Genomic DNA, 16,809 nt, shown 5'->3' with positions numbered 1-16,809 from the left:
TGTAATTTAGAGCAGCCGGGGACTGGGATAGGCCCAAAGTTAAAAAAGGAATCACTTTTACACTGAGACCACTCCCAAAAAAAAACATTGGAAAAGGTTTTAGGAAAGTGAAGATAGGGTTACTGCAAATTATTATACTGCTGTATTATCAGAAGCAGACAGGCAGGAAATCCCTTGTAAATAAAGAAACATACTGGAACTGTGAACATCTACTTACTCTTGGGAGTCCTTTTTTCTAATGGTCCATTATATAGATTGCTAGGCTGGTTCAGACTTTTATGTCTTGGGTCTGTGCTAGAAAGAGGCACAGAAAGAAACAGATGGCATTTTCAGATGCTGTTACAACAGTACTGCAGGAGTAGTGGGGCTCACATAACTAATGCTTGCTTCCAAATTACCTGTTATGTTGGTCTCTGGGTTAGTGCTTTTCAGTGAGATATGTACTTAGAGCCACCTACATTGATATTAGTGAAATCACTTATCTCTCACCATCTAACATACTCTTTAAGGGGCCATTTGTGAAATGTGTTTCCAGCCACTGTGGACAGGCAAAGCTGCTTCAGTTGGCCCCTGGAAATGAATTTGCTCTCCCTGAAGGAGGGTAATATAACTAATGTCAGTCAATATGGGTTTAGGGAAAATAGATCCTACCAAACTAACTTGATTTTTTTTTGTATGAGATTACAGGTTTGGTTGTTAAAGGTAACGGTGTAGATGTAATGTACTTAGAGTTCTATAAGGCATTTCACTTGGTACCACATGACTAAGGCTAAAATTACAGAGGTCATGCAAGTCATGGATTCTGCGACTTCCAGAAACCTCTGTGACATTTTCCATTTCAGCCTTAGAGCTGAATTTATTTAGCTTAACAAAGAAAAGTTTTAATAGGGTGACTTGATTAGTCTATAAGTACCTGTGTGAGGAACAAACATTTGACACATATCTTTTCAGTCCAACAGAGAACTGGTATAACATCAGTCAGGGTTCTCCCTAGGGGTGTGCAGGCCTGGGACAGCCCATGCCCTGCCCCTTCCTTTAGCCCCCCACCCCATGCCCCGCCCCACTCCACCCCTTCCCCCAAGCACGCGGCCCGCCCCATCCAACCCTGCCCCCACAAGTCCCTGCCCCGCCTCTTTCCGGCTTCCGCCTCCTTCCCCAAGAGACACCAGGAGCTGGTGGAGCGGGGCAGGCTGGGGCCGGATCACTCGCTGCTACCAGCGCCTGTCCCCCCGTGACCCCGCATCCTGAAGCGTGGGGCCCTCCAAATTGTGGAGCCCGGAGTGGTTGCCCTGTTCTGTCCTATGGATGGGATGGCTCTGACACCAGTGGCTGGAAGATGAATCTAGACAAATTCAGACTAGAAATATGGCATATCAGTGAGAGTAATTAATCACTGGAACAATTCACCAAGTGTCATGGTGGCTTCTCCATCACTAGCCATTTTAAAATCAAGATGGGATGTTTTTCTAAAAGATCTGCTCTAGGAATTATTGTGGGGAAGTTCTCTGGCCTGTGTTATGCAGGAGGTCAGACTAATTGATCATAATGATCCTTCTGGCCTTGGAATCTATAAACCTGACAGTGGGCAGCACCAAGGTGCCTTTGCTGAGATTCTGTGCTAAGGCTCTTTAGTAGTGGACCTGTGCATCCAGGTTCTGGGGGAATAGTTTCTCAGCTGACTGCATTAGACTATCAGTTGGACAGGTGTGCATGTGGCCAGGAAGTAATGTCACAGGTAGTTTTTTAATACAGTTAGGATGAAAGAGAGGATATCTTGTGGGAATTTAGATCAGGATTTTCAAACATGGGTGCCTGAAGTCAGGCACGTAAAATCATTATACAGGCACATTCATAAGTGACTTGATTTTCAGAGGTTCTAACATCTTTCACTCCCTTTTACTTCATTTGGAATTGAGGCTGTTCAGCACCTCTGAAAATCAGGGTACATATTTAGGTGCCTAAAATATGGATTTAAATGCCTTACTTCAGGCATCCTGATTAGAAGATTTTGGTCTCGGATTTCTCCAGCCTTTAATGTGGGTAGTCAGGAGTCAGAAATGTAGGACTTGCTTGCAGTATCATTAATCTGTAATACAGGAGTGGAACATCCTAAATGCAATCTGATGCTTCTACACCAGGTAACCCCTCTCTCAGAAAAATAAAGGTTTAGAATGTTGTCTGTTCCTTGTGGTATGGATTTTAGGTCTTTATAATTATAAATGATATGCTCAGTTATTTCTTCTGTTTATATTTTTATATTATGAATGATGTGAACAAAAATGCTACTGCCTTGTTATAACTCATAGCAACAAAATAATTGAACCAAAATAATTCCAGCCATATGGAAAAAGTAACATGAAATATCTGGTTTTATTCCTTCATGTAAATCTGTATTAACCTCAACTAATAAATCCCTCATAGTATGAGGTGGTAATAGCACTTGGGATTTTTTGGGACCAGAATCCTTTTGATACATTTATTGAAGGCTTAGGTCTACATTTAATAATATGATTGGTGGTAGCAATATCATTTCCACATCAGCAAATCTAACGTTGGGTTTACTTGCAATTGAATTAAATTTATGTTCTTTTACTTTTATCTCATCTCTGCCCCTCACACCTGATGGGAGAATTTAACTCTAGACATTTAAGAATTAGAGAGTCAACCTCGTAATACTGAAATTTCATCTGAGTCTTTAAATGGGGAAAAAAGATGCAGTCTAGCAATCTAGTCCGCATCTCTGTCTTAGTTACAGCCAAACTTTGTAAAGTTCAGAATATGGATTCATCTGGTTAAGCATCAAAAACTAGTTGCCACTCAAATTATAGGAAACCTTCTAGAAGCACTACAATGCACTTCATTCCCCTTCCCCACACAACACTACCACTACCCACAGGCCTTGGCTAACCTGTTCCACTGCCACCTTCAATACTCTCAGCTTATGGGAGAAGCTTAGTGGTTCTATTTCCAGGAGTGGATTCTGGGAAACCTGTTCTCTCTCAGATCCTATTGGAGGCAACTTCTGAGCATAGGAGACCTTCCTGGCTCCCTGTTCGTTAGCACAGGGCCTGGAATCACTCTGCAGATCCCACTGTTTCCAGCATTTTAAAGTACTCGGAGTCTGAGATGCCCCAGGTTCACTAGGGTATTTACAAATTTATTAACTTGTCATCTGTCTTTTGATTTTAGTAGCTTTTTTGAATGTTCTGGAATAAATAGTCTGCCAATATCTACTGCAAGTAAAACTCCCCACTGAGAAAGATGAAGGCCCCTTAACTACAGGCTGTTAGGGTACCTTAGACACATGTCCTGATCATTATCCAGTGGGTCTACATGGAATCTGCTCTTTCTGATACCCAAAAAGATGGAGGCTTTATGCCCAGCCTGGATCTCTGAGTCTTTAGTATTTCGCAGGGGGGAATCCTACCTCCTTTACAGGAAGAAAACTGATTTTGAGTTCTCTACCTTGCAGATGTCTGCTTTGCAGATTTCTAATAAAGGAACAATTTTGACAGTTCCCTAGATGGGGACTCTATCCCCCATGATCCCCAACTGTTTTTCAGAGTCATTGCTTCCTAGGATAATCAACTGAATGTGGGTTCCCAGTGCAGTGCTATGGCCAAAAGGACTAATGTAATCCCGAGAGATATAAATGGGAATATTGAGTAGGAGTAAGAAGTTATATTTCCTCTGTATTTGGTACTGGTGTGACTAGTATTGGAATACTGCGTCCATTTCTGGTGTCCACAATTCAAGAACAATGTTGAAAAATTGGAGAAAATTCAGAAAAAAGTTGTGATTTAAAAATAGGAAAACATGTCTTAAAGTGAAAGACCCAAGAAGCTCAATCTATTCATTAAGCTAAAGAGAAGGTTACGGTGCGGGACTTGTTTAGTCTATAAGTACCTACATGGGGAACAGAAATTTGATAATATAGGGGTGTTTGATGTGTCAATCACAGGTATAACTAGATCCAATGGCTGGAAGGTGAAGCTAAACAAATCGAGACTAGAAATAAGGCACAGGGATAGTAATTAACCATTGGAAGAATTTACCAAGGGTTATGTGGATTCTCCATCACAGGAAATCTTTCAATCAAGATTGGATGTTTTTCTAATGAATATGCCATAGTTCAACCTCAGCTGTGGGACTTGAAGCAGGAATTAATTCAGGGAAGTCCTGTGGCCTCTGTTATGCAGGAGGTCAGTGTAGATCTTAATCTTAGTCTGCAGAAGAGAAGAGTAAGGGAGGGATTTGATAGCCTTTAACTACCTGAAGGGGGGTTCCAAAGAGGATGGAGCTAGCCTGGTCTCAGTGGTGGCAGGTAGCAGAACAAGGAGCAATGGTCTCAAGTTGCAGTGGAGGAAGTCTAGGTTGGATATTAGGAAACACTGTTTCACTAGGAGGGTGATGAAGGACTGGATTGGGTTTCCTAAAGAGGTTGTAGAATCTCCATCCTTAGAGGTTTTTAAGGCCCGGCTTGACAAAGCCCAGGCTGGGATGATTTAGTTGGTGTTGGTCCTGCTTTGAGCAGGGGGTTGGAGTAGATTACCTCCTGAAGTCTCTTCCAACCCTGTTCTTCTATGATTCCATGATTAACGGTCCTTTCTGCCCCCTCACCACCCAAATCTGTGAACTATGTGTATTGCCTTTTGGGTTGGCTTTTGTGCAGTATAGTTGTGGCCATGTGCTTATCTGGATCAAAGAGACACGTTTGGAAGGGCAGTCAGCCACCATTGGGCTGCCAAAATCTCAGTCATTCAAGATGAACTACCCAAAGTCCCGGTTTGTCCATCCAGAAACCATTTAAATAAACCAGAGCCCTGCTCACTGCCATTTCATTCCAAACCTTCCTGCTGCCGGACAGGAGCCTGGATGCAGTGGTTCTCCAAAGTTCGCAGATACCTTAGTGCAGATGTTGATCCTGATGGCGATAACAGCATTTGTGGTACACGATGGCATGCCTACATGAGAGACCCCTTAGTTGAAGCTGTCAGTGGTGTAAAACCACACAGAGAGTAGAAAAAGAGTCAGACCCCGAACAAAAGGAGGAAATGGCAGGTCTTGGAGACATAGCTATATGCCAAGAATTAATTATTAAACAGATCTTACTCTGGTCAAAGATCTGGGTTCAGAAATCCCTGCAGCAGTAGCATACAGCCATTGACCCTAAAATCTCTGCAGTGTCCATAATGGTGAATACGGTTGCTGGCAAGCAAAATAAGTGCATGGAAAGGGTTAGTGGGGAACTGAATGAAGACTTCTTTCCTTGAAGATGAATGTCTGTGAGTTCACAAGAGATTGCAGCAACTGGAAAGAAAATCAGAAGAAATAGGCATTCAGATGCATGGAGAGAAATGGAAGAAATCTCCTCCCCACAGTGAGGCCTCCAGAAGACAAAGGAGGAGAGCTCCCTATTCTTTTAGAAACTGAGAAGCTTGACCTGATGTGTAGACATTGGAGGGCTGAATCTGGACTGGGCTCACTGAGTGCTGGTAATGAGTAGCCTTGGGCAGTGATTATGCAGCTCGGTAATTCTGTAGATAAACTAAAGATCTTGGAAACCCTGTGACTATGCAATACTGTGGAAAGATTGAAAAGTGAGATTTAATTAGGATGGAAAATTAGTTGGGGGAAGGGATCAGTTGGATGGAGGAGAATATTGAATACTGTGAAAAGCTTACATGATCAGTTAGATGGAATAATGGCTTGGTAAAAAGACTGTTCAGCTGCACAGAGCACAATTTGAAATGAAGGTCAGGCAGATTCAAAAACATAAAGGAAGTCAGCATGCTGGGTTCCCATCCCCCCACATAATGTTCTACTCAGTGGAGATTAGTGAGCTGCATTTGCACAGCAGGGCTGAATCTGTGCAAGGGGAAATAGAAAGAAGCATTTTCATCCTCAGAAAAGAGCGTGTTCTATTTGGCCAAGTAGAAATAAAGCAAACATTGAAGAGAGCAGAACATTGTTTCAGGGCAAATTTCCCCAGCCTTGAAAATAAACTACTCAGCAAGTCTTGGTATTTAGATAGCAGTGGGATACAAGTGTTCTGATTCTGGATTCCACTGGCATTCCCTCTTACTGAAATGCAGTTCTGAACCATCGGAAATCTTTCAAAATGTAACTTCAGTATTACTGAGGAGATGGATTTAGTTGTGTTTATACATATGCTAACCAGACAGAGCCAGTATAGCTATAGTTATTTAAAATCATCTAATTATTCTGTATGAGGAATAGAGTTTGTGACTGCTCTTAAGAATTTTGGTAGATCTCATTTATTCATTCTAGATCTGGTTTTTGAATTAGCCCTGAAGGCAATTGTGCCCGAAGCAGAACTCCCATGAGAGGTGGAAAACTCTTACTCACTGAGGGATAGCTTGGGCTGTGCCCTTGTATAGCCATGCAGGGGCATAGGAGAAAGTAAGGGTCTAGCCACAATAGCATCCTGTGTGCTCATGGGAGCACAAGGACTGCATCCCAAATGTTTCTCCTCAAGGAGCTACTATGGGGAGAATGGGTGGAGCCATAGCTTCACCCGCTTGCACATGGGTTAGTGGAGCTGGCTGGCTTCATGAGGGCAAATATTCTACACCCTTCTAAAGGGATGTAGTGAATATTGCCACCAGCACAACTGGGGCGATCCAGGTAGCATTGTTCATGCTGCCTCCCAGTGCTTCCTGCTGGGAGGTGAGCATATGCACCACCCCTTGCTGTAAGTTGCATGCTAAAAGCACAGTCTGTCCTTTAGAAGTCTCCTCTCCTCTGCACATATGCACTTAAGAGATAAGCCACTTTGTGGGAAGCAAGTTGAACTGCATGTCCTCAAGGTACAATATTTATATTTCAGTAGTGCGCAGAGGCCCTGATCAGATTTGTTGTGCTAGACTCTGTACAAAGTTAAGCATGAGCCTTGTCCTGGAGAGCTTAGTCTAAAAAGATCAGAGGCAATGGAGACAAGTATATAATTTTTATATTTATAGCAAATGGTGAGATATATAGATACATTTTCCCACCTGGCCTCAGACTCGCCATTATATGCTGATTAGGTTTTTACTGGTAGTGTGGTAAAAGTAGGTCTGGAGAGAGACTACCACCCCCTCCTCCAAATTTCAAGGATCTATTCAGGGAGAGCACTCCATGCATATAAGGGACAGCATGGAGAAAGGCACAGAGAGGTTTGTTTAGAGTGACCGGATAGCAAGTGTGAAAAATTGGGAGGGGGAGTAGAGTTGACTATATAAAACAAAGCCTCTGTCAGGACGGTCCCAATAACATTGGGATGTATACTCACCCTAGATGTGTTTGAAGAGAATCCTAGAATCATAGAACTGGAAGGGACCTCAAGAGGTCATCTGGTCCAGTCCCCTCCACTCATGGCAAGACTAAGTATTCTTTAGACCATATCTAGAAGACAGGGGCTGGCATAACTGATGCAATTAAGGAGCAGGTTAGTGACAGTATAAGCTATGAGTGAATCAGGGCTTGGCTACACTTGCAAGTTGCAGCGCTGGTAGAGGCTTTCCAGCGCTGCAATTAGTAACCGTCCACACCTGCAAGGCACATCCAGCGCTGCAACTCCCTGGCTGCAGCGCTGGCTGTACACCTGGCCAGGTTGGGGTGTAGCGATTGCAGCGCTGGTGATCCAGCGCTGCTCATCAAGTGTGGGGACACACCAGCGCTTTTATTGGCCTCCAGGGAATAAGGAGATATCCCAGAATGCATTTAACTAAATTACTCTTTGTTTTGTTATGCAGCCTCTCTTTGTTTTGTTGTGAACTCCGATCGGAGCTCCGTTGAACTGCTTATCTAAAAAACAAACACTGATCACAGCAAACAGGAGCTATCTGTACCTGGCTGTGAACAATCAAATGAGAGGCAAGCAGTTTGCTTGATAGAGAAACAGCATTGGATGCAGGCTGTTTGCAATTAAGACTAAGGGTTCGCGAACATTTTGTGATTTTTTCAATCCAGGGAAGCTAACACACAGTGTTGGCTCCAAAAATCCACTCTCTCCATCTTCCCCGCTCCCTGTCACAGTACACCACAGGGAGTGAGTGAAACAGCGGGGAGTCCGTGTTGGAGGCAGGCTGTTTGCAATTAAGAGTTAAGACTAAGGGCTCGCGAACATTTTGTGATTTTTAAATCCAGGAAGCTAACGCACAGTGTTGGCTCCAAAAATCCACTCTCTATCTTCCCCGCTCTCTGTCACAGTACACCACCCTCCACCCCCCTCTTTTGAAAAGCATGTTGTTGCCCCTTGAATGCTGGGATAGCTGCCCATAATGCAGCACTCCCAACAGCGCTGTAAATGCTGCAAATGTGGCCACACACCAGCGCTGGTAGCTGTGAGTGTGGCCACACACCAGCGCTGGCCCTGCACAGCTGCACGACCAGTGCTGTAACGCCCAGCGCTGCAACTTTCAAGTGTAGCCAAGCCTTCAGTAGGGAAGGGACAAAGTTGTGAATGGCCTTGAAGATGACAACAGGTAGCTTGGACTCATATTTGTTATATGGTGTTCCATTTGTTTGTCCCAGGTTGGAGAGTAGCAGGTAACTGAGCTGCTTACAGTTTCTGTCGTCCAGATTTGACAGCTCCTAAAGAAACAAGGTTTTAAAGTGAACTTCTCTCTTCCTCCACGACCTCGCATCTAGACAGAGTATAAGAATGATATTTTAGGGATGAAGCTGACTACTGCTGACCCATTATGGACTAATCTCCTCTAATCACCAGTGGCCTTTCTCATGTGGAATAGGACCTTACTTCACAAAGAGTTCCATCAGACTCAGTGGGACTACTTGTGGAGCAGGGTGCGACCCAGTATGAGCGAGGGCATCGGAACATGACCATGTAGTGTGTTGGTAGCAAACTGATTCCGTGTAAACAGCTGTAGAACTGAGCATTTCAGGATCTACTGTGCAAGGCCAATAAATACATAATATGCAAGGATAGTGAATGGATGTGGGCAAAGAACAACTTTTTTTATGTCCAGAGAATCCAGTCTGGCCTTTGCTTTATCACGTGTTTGGAGATTTGTTTTAATCTTGCCTCATTTAGTGTAATATCAAACATTCTAGAAACTCAGTCACTCTTGCTCTCCATTAGAATCAAAATAGTTACTTTGTTTTTCTGCTTTTATTTCACATAATCTTTCCTTTTTTAACTTTAAATCTTTTTTTTCCCCTTCTCCTTTGCCAATCTTGGTAGGAACTTATTTAGGTAAGTAACTTACAATTTTAACATTGTGCACAACAGATTTTTATAGCTAGTTGCACTTCTGTAATTACACTCCTGCAAGTTCACCCACTGCACTTTTAAGGTGATAGACATCTAACAATCTGCTCACAGCTCCAACTATGTAAAATACTGGCACTATTTTCTCAACAATTAAAGGTGTAATTGATATAATTTCCATTATTTATTTATACACACACCCTCTCTCTCCCCCTCTTTCACTATTTAAAGTTAAGCTTGAAACTTGTTTCGCAACTTGAAAATGAAGTCTCTTTCCCTATCAGAAAATACTTATTCGGTCATGTGCACATACTGGTTTGTTATGGTTCGCTCACGAATGCGGGACTGCTGATGTTTTTGTTGTTGTTGAGAAGAACAAGATCCCGGGAAAGGCATCTGTTTTTGGGGGTTTGGTTCTGTTTTTGGAGGGGGGCAGAAAGAGGGAGAAAGTGTGTGTGTGTGTGTGTGTAAAAATATTACATGGACTTTGAAAATAAATCTGTGTATTTTGAAAGGTAGCTTAGATTTTAAACTAACTAGTCTTGACAGTGTACGTTTCAGTTGACTTCCTATGTACATTGCAGTTTATCACAGTTACATTTCTGAAAGATTTTTCACACTGCATGTATTGCATGATAGCTCTCTTCAGCAAAGAGAAATAAATACGAAGATTAACTTCTTGCTGTGCTGATTGACAAAAAGAGGATTTGAGCCTATGCGAAGTGGATGTGCATTTTGGGGGAGCAAACTTTAGTGGGTGCATTATGTGGTTGGCCATGCCAAAGTGTAGGGGAGGGAGTTAAAAGTTCTATGTTATAAATTAGGCCATCCTAAGGTATGCCCTAAATGGTTTGGTGTTGGACTGTGGTTTTGATGATGTGTAATTGATGATGTGGTTTTGATGGGGAGTTGTGATGCCACCACTGTGGCACAACGAGGGCTTGCTGGACTCCATACAAATAGGGATTGTGTCAAATAGAGTGTGCACTTTTGTGCTCTTGCAGATTTCCTCAGGTAGCAGGTTTCTCTGTAGTATGACAGAAGCTAGACATCTCACTCTGATGCTGTGCAGTCAGGTGGGTGTAGTGGTGAGTGCCAACTACTCCTTGGCCCCAGCAGCACTGCAGGAGATTGAGTTGAGTGTTCCCTGGAGTCATGAACTCCCTCAGGTCAGGTATCTATTAGATTTTTTTAAAAAAGGAGGGGTAGGGTTGGTGCATAGAGGGCAATGTTTTAGTGTGGTGGCTTTTTTAATGAGATCGAATCTAGGCTTTAAACTTGCCTTTATCTCATTGGAGTAAATTAAATAGAAATGGAATTTAGCTGCAGTGAAATAGAAATTCATTGGCTCCTGGATCATCTTGGAAATATATCCCCTTGCAGCTCTGACACTCTAAGAAAGGCCAGTCATAAGATCATTATAACCTATTGTGACTACTCCCTGTGAAGCAAGCTGTCCTGCAGAATAGATCTTGTGCCAGAGATCAAAGGTTTTGATTCCTGTGCACTATTCAAGAGCTGAGACATACTTTGAGGGCTTTGTGCACTGTCTATAATATGGCAGCTTGTTCTATAGCTATTTCAGTATCATTCCAGAGTCATTTGTGGTTACGGAACTCTAGGTTACCTGCAGATGTGCAGTCAAGTTCTTGACTTAATTTGACCCCTTGAAGTTCCTGTGGTGGTCATATTTATCTCACTCTGAGGCTTTAGAAAAATTGAAAGGCAGCAGACCACTCTCCAGGGCGATGAGTTTTTTCTTATTGTTCTGTGGAAATAAATCCTAATCTTTGAGATTTCTGAAAGCATCTTAGTTTCTGTAGCCATCTGCCTTGTAGCTTTTATCTCTAAAAAGAGGGAAAATCTGGTTAGTCAGGGTAAAACTTGTGGTCATCAACAGCCTTCCTCCTCAGTTTTGGAATGTCACTGAATATCCCATTAGAAGCACGCAGCTTGATGATATGCCAGAGGAACTTGAAATAAACCCTGTATTTTCCTAGGTTTCTCTGCTTTTGGTGGCAGTCAATGCCATGTTTTCAGGCATGGAAGTCTATACCTTCAGATAGTTGGATTTTAGAAAACGGTTATCCCAGACCCCCTTCCCTGTCCTTTTTCCAGGATCCCTGTAATGAGACACGGTTAAGAGAAAAAGTCTCCTTTTAAATATAGAGGGCTGTAGAAGGGCTGCCAGAGCCCTCTGCATTTTTGTCCCTAATATATACTTAGGTCTAAGACGTGTGTGTGTGTCCCTCACTGCCTCATTTTGTGTGTTTGGGGGAGAAGGGTGTCTGTGTTCCATTCTCAACCCCTGAAAAGTTGAACAGCAGCTCTGAGATTGTATTTGGAATATGTTATAGCTGTGGTACTGTATCTCTGCTACTGTGAAGCAATAACTATTGATAAATGGTGTGTTTTAAATGGCCAGTCATTATTTCTGATGTAATTTTCTGTCATAACACAATTAGTTTTTTTAATGGCTATTGCTGTATTTTTTCCTTGTCTTCTACATTCCAGGTATATAAATTTGTTGAAAGGGAACAATCTCAAATAGTTAAGTATTGGTGTATTGCCTTCAGATATATTAACATCAAACATAGTGTAATAGCAAGGCTATAAAAATTGCTTTGAAAAATGTATCTATTTTATGTTGCTGATTACTGGATCAGCAAAATACACAATTATATAATGTGGCCACTTTTTGCTGAAAGGAGCAGCTTATTTTTGAGGCTGAGTCCATATGTTGGATGATTAACAGGTTTTGGGGTTGTTGGTGTTTTTTTGCTGTTGTCTATGGACTTGAAGCACAAACTCTTGGAACTAGTAGCTTTCACCTCTGAGTCTTGCTTTTGTCACTCTCAACATGTGACATCTTCGTCTTCTCACCATGGAGGATCTGAGTTACTACTGATCTTGGAACTTGGGAGTAGCCTTGCTACTGACTACTACCTGTACACCAACATCCTCATTTGCCCCAGTAGCTACCTCTCCTCTCTGAATGGAAATCCTTTGACACCAGCTGCCCCTGTGGCCCTGTCTTCGTTGGTATCAAGTATATTGAGCCCTGTGCCTTCCATCCACAGAGCTCAAAAGTTTTCACAAACGTCAGTTGGTTAAACCTCTCAATATCCCTGTGAGCAAGGACAGTATTATCCTTGTTTTGTAGAAAGGGAAACAGAAGTACGAGGTGATAAAGTGACTTGCCCACAGTCACATACTGGATAAAATTGCAGAGCAGTGACTAGAATTCAATCTCCTGATTTCCAGTCCCAACTTGCAACCTAATGACCGTGCTCCTCCCAACAGCTGTGTCAAGCTCTTTGTCTACATCAACTGGCCATTCCTGCTCCTGCCTTTTGAATGTGACTGCTGCTTAGGTAGAGACTTACATTCCCTTCACTAACCGAGCTCCTTTCTGATACTAGATGTATCATTAGTTGACATCTCCTTCATTAGAGACACAAGGTAGATGAGGTAATAATTTTTTATTAGACCAACTTCTGTTGGTGGAAGGTACGCTCTTTCGAGCTAAACAGAGGTCTTCTTCAGGTCTGGGGTCACCTACCTTGTGTCTCTAATACCATGGGACCAACACAGCTACAACAGTACCACAAACAAACATTAGGTGATCTCCAGCTCTGAAGCTGGATGTTTGAGCACTGAAGTGCCAGAAAATGAAGCCATGTGTGCATAGGTGCTGGAACTGGGAGTACTGCCGCACCTCTTGATTTTGAAGTGGGTTCCATCATCTACAGGGTTTACAGTTTTGTTCAGTGGCTCTCAGCATCCCCCAATACAAATTGTTCCAGCACCCCTGCATGTGTGAATGTGTGCATTTGTCTTCATATGTTGGTAGTTGCTTATATCTGCCTTTTTGCAGAAAGGTGCACTGTTACCGTGAATGATGCAAACTACTGAATTTATGGCAATATTACAATTAAGACCACCCAAGCACGCAAAAATAGGGAAGTCCAACAGTTGTATTTTTTCCCTGAAACATTAACTTGGCCTCGTTTTATATCCTATATGTTTTACCAGTGTACTTACTAAGTATGTTTACGTTATACAAAGGAATCTTCAGATGTAGCCAGTTTTGAAGTAGGCATCTATCTGACGATTACGGTTAGAATCTTTTAAAACAGGAGGGTGGGTGATTGGGGGTGTGTGTGTGAGAGAGAGAGAATTGTTGCTGAATTCTCAAATAGCAGCAGGGACTTTGCTCAAACACATATATTTTTAAATAAAAGTTCATCTTTGACCAAAGACCAAACAAGGAAAATTTCAGGCTAAAAGGATAATGTTGAGAAAAGTTGTGTGTGAGAAAGCAAGGTTATAATGGAAATCCATTTTGCAGTCAGTAGCTGCCTGTTATAATACATATTCTCTTTATGCCTAGAACAATTCCTTTCTGGGCCGAAAAGCGGCCCAATGATGCTCATGTGCACTGCAGTTGATGAAATGTGATTTAAAGTTTTGGGAATGTACATGCTGGTACAATGTAACTGATGTAGGTAATATTAAAAAAATCATTTGAACTTACCATAAAATAGTAAAAAGGTGGTGATGGAAAGATATATTAGGTTACCTAGGCCATTCCCTGCCATACCTTTGCTGCAGCTCTATACCAAGTCTTCATTTTCTTACATACTGATACTTGTATGTATCCAGTAGTATACCTGTTTGCTAAGAGCCCTGGTTCAGTTTACACACTAGCTCTGCACTTAAAACATGGACCTTTCACAATGCAATGGAATATCTAATAATATTACTGGACTACCATTTACTACATCAGATCATTGTGCCTGTAAGATTTGAGTTACTGGAGTATCACCTTGTGTGATGGAGAGATTGCTGAGCTCTGTGACTGTCGGAGCTAAGATATTGGAAGTCTTTACTTGTGACAGGGTCTTATGGACTGAGCAGTTCAGTAGATGCAATCTGATTGTACATCCAGGAGATAAAATAGCTCCTTGGATTTTCCCAGATGATAGTAAAGATTTTACTCTTTGTTCCTTTGATAGTGCAATACTGTCCTTTTCTTTAAGTCCATCATAAAATCTGAAAACTGGAGCTGTTCCCAAGCTATTGAGAAGTAGTTTCCAGATCTGAAAGAGGGGATTTGATTTTGGTGATGGTTTCCCATGTATTGTCCAGTAAGACATGAGTGACTGGAGAAAAAAGTGGGTAGCATATTTAAGCTTTTTGGCCTTCGTTTTTTAGATTGCATTGTTAGGGATGCTGTCTTCTCAGTTATTTCTCAAGGAGGGGAGAGATTAGGGTGATAGAAAACTGCCACATCAAACAAACACAGCTATGTTTGCATTTGGGTTGATTTTCTGATTTTGTATTTTTTCTGTCTTGGAAAATCACTGCTGTCTTACAAGCTCTATTCTCTTTCCTGTTTGTTAGGTCTGCCTAACCACGGACAAACCAGACAAATGGTAAGAGAATGTTCATTTAAACCAAAAATGGGGGAGGGGGGGAGAAAAACCCCCCAAACCGTAACTCTCTAGATAGGCTTTAAAAGGGTGCTCTAGTTTTTTTTGCTTTTGCTGTTCACAGCTATTCATACTTTATCACTTTTTTTTTTCTTCAATTAGCCAGGATGGTTTTGTGTATAAAAAACAGATCTGGGTGTTTAAATGAAAAAAAGACACAGTGCAATCTGTATCAGTGAAATTCTGTTTTGAATGGAACATTTTGTGTGTCCACTTGTACAGAAGTCAAGAGAGTGGCTGTTTACAGCAAAGCCCTGAAATGTGTTTTAGGTGGAGTGTTTCATTGAAGGAGAAAGGGATGACATGACGGAAGGGTTTTTGTTTGGCAAATGGTTTCTTATTTTTTAGACAGTTGGCGTGCAAGTTGTCTGCTAAGAATGTGTGTTTTTAAAAGTAAAAAATCATCTTAGCCTTTCATCCATTATGCTGAGAGCTTTATCAGGTGACAGAAGCAAATAGCCAGTCTAATTGATGGGTTTCTGGCAAAGTGCTTTTCATGGAGTGCTCCTGGGGTCCAATTCGCCCCCTTTCAAAGGGCCAGCACAAGGGTGAAGAGCCACTTTAAGCCATCAAAATGGGATGTAATGGCATAGTCCTTGTTATAGTCCTCTTCAGTGGAAAGAATTTTGCACCCTGGAATTTTTGCCACAAAGCACCCTTTCATGGTATTGCTATAGTGGAATTTGCCCTGTTTGGTAAATTGCCACAATGTACTAGTGTGAATGGAGGCACTCAGAAATTAGTAAATCTGCAGCAGGTTTGAATGACAGCTATTGAATAATGATCGAGTATTATCAAATCTAATGCTTCTGTCTTGGGTAGAGTATATCTTATGGCCAGGATTTAATTTTGTCATGCTATTTTAGTTGTAATAACAAAGCAGATCACTTTGTTTGTCACATTAGCATTTGATAAGATGTGGTGAATTGTATTTTAATTGAATTCAGTTACACCTCTTACTGCAGAGGAGACTGGCTACTTGTTTGTGTCTGCTGTGTAAACAAACTCACAGTGTAGTGGGAGAAATATAAGAAATGGCCAAACCCCAATCACCTGCAGGGATAAAAACACTGAAATGTCTCGCTGCTCTGCTTGCTTGATAAAATGTTCTACTGAAAATGAAAGGTCCATGTTTCAGGATGTAACAGTTGAAGTGATTGCTCTGTTTGGGGAGAGAAAAGCTAGACTCCAAGCATTTCCGAGAATTTTCACTGCCGTCGTTTTCCTGACACTTAACACAATGGAGAAAATAGTCTTCACACAGCAATGAAAAGGACTCTCCTTCAGAAATCTGGCAACACCATATTTCAAACATTGTTCCCCACACCACAAAAGTAAAAGCTGAATTTCTTAAAGTATTTTGATGGCTTGTTTTGGTGCTGAAATTGTCTGAAATACAAAGGAGGTAGAAAAATATTGAGAAAAAATAAGTTGTCTATGCCATTTATATAATATAAGTGTGACACTTGCCTCCAGTTTTCAAGGAGTTAAGAAAGAAAAAAGGATTTAGCTGTTTTATAGACTTTTGTATTGGCTGAGAGAGAAAAATAGGAAAATGCATCTAACTCTAAAGCAGCCAATGGCATTTATACTAGGGCTGCTAGGATATATTGTCAAACCTTTTTTTGAGAGAAAATTGGGTTTTTGACTAAATGAAATTTTCACAAAGTATCTGGTTTCTGCAGAAAATTGTCAAGAAAAAACCCTTATATTCCCTCTTGTTGCCCAATATTTCAACTTGGGTATGCTGGTAGAGTACCTCTTGGGAGTTGTAATTTAGGTGCTTCATGTTCGCATTCTCCTGTGCGTTCCCAGTCAGACTACATCTCCTATGGTGCACCATGGCCGGGGACTCCCATGATACGCCACCTCCTCTTTCCAAGAGGGATGATCATCATGCCTTATGGGAGATGATGTTCTCCATGAGACACTAGGGCTGAATTTCCTAATCAGAATTTTCGGTTTTTCGCTGCAATTTTTCAGGATTCCAATTCCCACCCCCCACTCAAAATTTTCTATGGACATATTAGTTTTCACAAACTTATTTTCACTTTCATCAAAATTTTCTTTACCTCTATA

At 41.7% G+C, this 16,809-nt stretch overlaps 1 protein-coding gene across 3 annotated transcripts in view; it reads left to right on the top strand.

Moving 5' to 3' along the window:
* The window catches only part of MTA1 (metastasis associated 1), a 157,790-nt gene that overhangs the window by 129,925 nt on the left and 11,056 nt on the right, over positions 1 to 16,809 (top strand). The window contains exons 18-19 of one of the 3 annotated variants that reach the window (XM_039484274.1): positions 9,209 to 9,220; positions 14,642 to 14,673. The exons of 1 other annotated variant lie outside the window; for it this stretch is intronic. In XM_039484274.1, coding sequence (XP_039340208.1) covers positions 9,209 to 9,220; positions 14,642 to 14,673 — 44 coding nt within the window. The remainder of the gene's footprint in view (positions 1 to 9,208; positions 9,221 to 14,641; positions 14,674 to 16,809) is intronic. One more of the 3 variants, XM_039484276.1, reaches the window with a different exon arrangement.

Source organism: Mauremys reevesii, linkage group 8 (genome assembly GCF_016161935.1).
Source record: "Mauremys reevesii isolate NIE-2019 linkage group 8, ASM1616193v1, whole genome shotgun sequence".
Taxonomy (NCBI): domain Eukaryota; kingdom Metazoa; phylum Chordata; order Testudines; family Geoemydidae; genus Mauremys; species Mauremys reevesii.
This window is presented reverse-complemented; position numbering and strand designations above follow the sequence as displayed.